Raw genomic sequence first — 4747 nt, 5'->3', positions numbered from 1 at the left:
CATCTGAATGTGAAGCAGAGGACATTTTGGACAGACATGTAGTCGTTTCACTTCTGAGTGAGTCATGCCTACCATCTAGTGTTCGGAGGAGGAAGTGACACATGTGATCATCAGGTGATTCTGCAGGGAGATGCATAAGATCAATACGTATGTTTATGTCTACATGTCCTGCGTGTATGGTCCGCCACATAAGGTGCCATCCCAAACCAATTAACAGGGAGACTTAAAGAAAGAGTGCATAGTGTGGGTATAGGGCTGCAGGGATGATGTATTTTGTAGGTATCTCACTGGTTTCCTCAACAAAGAACCCAATGGGGATTTTTTCCATTTTTCCATGTAAGCTTCAAAATTCACGAGTTCCTTTTTACTGACGGATTCTAAGCTTGTTTTAGCCACAGATCTTATTTCAGGCATCTAACCAACAACCCATTGACGAGACAAGAGAAACTGTGCAACCGTGCCGACTCATTTCCTGGTTTTAGGACTCATTCCTGCAGCGCTCTACAGGACCCCGTTCTGAATGTCTGTGTGACGGTTCATGGTTTACCGTGTGGAATTAGGAGTGGATCAGAGACTCAGGCGCAGACTTAGATACAGGACACAAGGTGAGGTGAATTGTAAGGCTCTTTACTGGGCATCAAGCAAACAAAAATAGAATCCAAAAACAACTCCAATAGGGAGTGAGAAAAATCCAAACTGAAAATAAAAGGCAAAGTCACAAAAGGGCTTGGTCACCAAAAGCACAGACACAAACCGTGGGGCGCAGAGGGTCAACACGAGGGAATAACCACAGGAGAGCGAAGAGTCCACGGGAAGGGAAAAGGAACAAATGATAATCCGGCAACTGGAACAGGGCAAGCAGGGGAGTATAAGTCTGTGAGGGGTGATGAGCGGATTGCTGGCAGGTGAGTGGAAATGAGTGGGGTTTGCAGAGGAAAAAACCAGGGGCAGGTGATTTGGCACAGGTGAAGAGAATGAGCATGATCAGGAGAGAGACACGCACACACACACACAGACACCACACTCACACATAGCAAAACCCAACCGTGACAGTCTGTCCGGAACAACATTTTTCAAACATCAACAGTACAACCATTTAAGGAAGAATAAAGTTAATTACTTTTATTAAAATTTGAACATTTAAAAAACATCAAAAATACATTTACTTAGTGGGTTTTACAGATCCATTGTGTAGTAATGTAGAGAGAAATACTTTACTTTTAAAAACACACTCATTACATACGAGTCAAGGCGTTAAGGCATTTAGACAACAAAGACGCAATGTTTCTTTTCTGATGTCACTAAAACCCAAACCCGTGTTAAAAAATATTTACAGATGATTCACGACTTCTCTGTAAAACAGTGACTACTACCAATACCAGACAAATTTCAATTCAATTCAACTGAAGCCTTCTTAAGTTACCATGGTGACATACAGTATTCATTTTGAGTTTATTTTTAAAAAACTATAGTTTTTAAGTATTTGGGAGCAGCGGGCTGCTCTTAAGCACCCAGGGAGCAGCTTTGGATTCAGAGTGTCGCTCAAGGACACTTCCAACATGGAGACATGAGGAGCCAAGGATCCAACCGCCAACCTTGTGGTTAAAAGATGACCCACTGAGCCCCAAACTCAAAAAGGAAAAAGATGATTTTATTTACATTGAAGACCATAACATTTATAACTAGAATTAGCTCCTCGTGGTTGTATGCCTCCGCCAACCAGTCTAGTTGCAGTTTACATCCATGTCTGTCGAAAAATGTCAACACATAATTTTATCCCATTACATATTCGTGTGAAATGGACCGGACAGAGGGACGAACAACCCGAAAATATACCGTCTCCAACCTCAACTGTCACTTGCACGAAGGAACAAACAAAGACAATTCAAAGGGGAACTCTACTGATCTAGACAGCATATGAATAACATCTGTAGCCTGTTCCTCATCTCTGTCTGAGGCTAACAGATTGAGGCTACGTTATTAGCTGCTACTAGCACACCAAAAACATTTGGCAGTGTTGAATGGTGGGTAATGTAGGCTCAGAATTTGACAAGGAAGAATACATGGAATAAAAAAAGATTAAATCTGCTGCTGCATCGATTTGTTTTTTAACTGTCAACCGTGAGTCCGACGAGTGCAATGCTAATTCGGTAAAAGAAATTTACTCAAAGGGCCAGTAGTAATTCATTTACTTTCATCAGAAGTACGGCGTATCCAATCCTGCTGGGTTTTTAAGCAGAGGAACTTTCCTCGTCACTTGTGTGCACACTCTTGTGCTTGTTGAGTTTTGACCAGGTGGAGAACTGTTCCCCACAAGTACTGCATTTGTAGGGCTTCTCCCCAGTGTGCATCCTCATGTGGCCTTTCAAGTTGGATCTGTGACCGAACACCTTGTCACACACGTCGCAAACGTACGGCTTTTCCCCCGTGTGCGTCCTACTGTGCCTTCTCAAGGTGGTCAGGGCGGCAAATCTTTTCTTGCAAGAGGTGCACTTGAAGGGCTTCTCCCCCAAATGCACTCGCCGGTGATTTTTGAAGGCCGAGGAATCCGCAAACTCCTTTCCGCAGTCGCCGCAGGTATAGGGCTTCTCACCCGTGTGAATTCTCATGTGCTTCTTCATGTTTGCACTCGAGGTGAAGCTTTTATCGCAGATGTCGCACTTGAACGGCTTTTCCCCCGTGTGCACCCGAAGGTGCAGGTCGTGGTTGAACTGCCGGTTGAACTCTTTCCCACACACGTTGCATTTGAAAGGCTTCTCGGTGGAGTGAACCACTAAGTGTTTATTCAAGTCCCAACTCTCCCTGAACATTTTCCCACAAGTGTCACATTTGAAAGCCTTCTCCACAGTGTGGGATTTCATGTGAAATTTGTAGTTTTTGAAATTCGTCATCACCTTGCCGCACCTGTCACACTTGTAAGGGTTGTCATCATCCTTGATGCTACCGCCTGATGTTCTCCCGTCTTTCTGATTTGGTGTTGGGTCGGTACTGACGTTTGATGTTGTGCTCTCACTTTTACGTTTCTCACTCTGTGTTTGTCTTGTACTTCTGGTTGATGTTGTAGCTGAAATGGTTGATGTTGTCCTCTCGTACCTGCGTCTCTTATTTGGGGTTGGGTCAGTACTTCCATTTGATGTTATGCTCGCATCGTTTTGTCTCTTATTTGGTGTTGCCTTTGTACTTGTACTTGACGTTACTTTCCCATCCTTGGGTTTCTTATTTGGTGTTGCCTTTGTACTTGACGTTACTTTCCCATCCTTGGGTTTCTTATTTGGTGTTTCCTTTGTACTTGTAGTTGACGTAACTTTCCCATCGTTGGGTTTCTTTTTTGTTGTCGGTTTAATACTTCTGTTCTCACTGTTACAATTCATATTTGCTGTTGGCTCAATACTTCCAGTAGAAGTTGTATTCCCACCATTGGGTTTCTCGTGTGGTGCTTGTTCAGTACTTGCAGTTGGTGTTATTGTCCCATCATTGGGTTTACCATTTGCTGTTGGATCAGTTCTTTCAGCTGATGTCTTCTCATTGTTACATTTCTGACTTGGTGTTGGCTCACTATTTCCACTTGATATTGGTTCAACATCATTACATTTCTCCTTTGGTGTCGGCTTGGTGCCACTGGTTGATGTTGTCTTATTGTTGCCTTTCTTAGTAGGTGTTAGCTCGGTTCTTCTGGTTGACGTTTTATTCCCATCGCTACGTTTCTTACTTAGTGTTGGCTCAACACTTCCAGTCGAGTTTGGTCTCACATCTTGGCTTTTTGTATTTGGTGATGGCTCACTATTTCCTTTTGATATTGGGTCATCATCATTACATTTTTCGTTTGGTGTCTGCTTGGTGCCTCTAGCTGATGTTGTGGTCTTAACGTTACATTTCCTTTTTGGTATCGGTTCTGTACTTTTAGTTGATGTTGTCTTCTCACCATTATGTTTCTTACCAGGCATTAGCTCAGTACTTCTGGTTGATGTTTTTTTCCTGTTGCTATGATTCTTATTTGGTGTTGTCTCAGCATCTGTATTTGATGTTACGTCCTTGTCATTGCATTTTTTATGTGGTGTTGTTTTAGTACTTGTAGTTGATATCTTTTCATTGTTAGATTTCTTATTAGGTGTTGGCTCAAAACGTCCAGTTGAGGTTGGCATTCCATCTTCCCTTTTCTTATTCGGTGTTAGTTTACCATTTCCTGTTGCGGTCCCATTTGAGGTTGAGCTCTCATAATTATCTTGCCTATGTGGTGTTGGCTCAGTACTAGTTACTAATGTTTTTCCATTATCCATTTTCATATTTAATGTCGGCTCAGTGGGCCCATCCCCATTTGATTTTGCATTACCATCACCAGTCTTGTGTGGTGTTGTTTCAAAACTTCTGATTGACGTTGTGTTCTCATCATTATGTTTCTTAGTCAGCGTTTGCTCACTATTTCCACTTGATGCTGGGTTGTCATTGTTATGTTTGTTATTTGGTGTTAGCTCGGTACTTCTAGTTGATGCTATGTTCTCATTACCACATATCTTATTTGATGTTTCCTCGGTACTCGTAGCTGGTGTTGTGTTCTCGTCGGTGCTTTTCTTATTTGATGTTTCCTCAGTGCTTGTAGCCGGTGTTGTGTTCTCGTCGGTGCTTTTCTTATTTGATGTTTCCTCGGTGCTTGTAGCCGGTGTTGTGTTCTCGTCAGTGCTTTTCTTATTTGATGTTTCCTTGGTACATGTAGCTGGTGTTGTGTTCTCGTCGGTGCTTTTCTTATCAG

At 42.6% G+C, this 4747-nt stretch overlaps 1 protein-coding gene across 4 annotated transcripts in view; it reads right to left on the bottom strand.

Moving 5' to 3' along the window:
• Positions 1-611: 611 nt before the first annotated feature.
• The window catches only part of LOC142957261 (uncharacterized), a 14598-nt gene continuing 10462 nt past the window's right edge, over positions 612-4747 (bottom strand). For all 4 annotated transcript variants that reach the window (XM_076098937.1, XM_076098936.1, XM_076098938.1 and 1 more), the window contains exon 2: positions 612-4747. This exon is cut by the window's right edge and continues 681 nt beyond it. In XM_076098937.1, coding sequence (XP_075955052.1) covers positions 2232-4747 — 2516 coding nt within the window. In that variant the 3' untranslated portion in view covers positions 612-2231.

Source organism: Anarhichas minor, unplaced genomic scaffold, assembly GCF_050575085.1.
Source record: "Anarhichas minor isolate MPS153535 unplaced genomic scaffold, ASM5057508v1 ptg000025l, whole genome shotgun sequence".
NCBI lineage: Eukaryota > Metazoa > Chordata > Actinopteri > Perciformes > Anarhichadidae > Anarhichas > Anarhichas minor.
The sequence above is the reverse complement of the archived record's forward strand: the minus strand, read 5'-3'. Positions and strand labels throughout refer to the sequence as shown.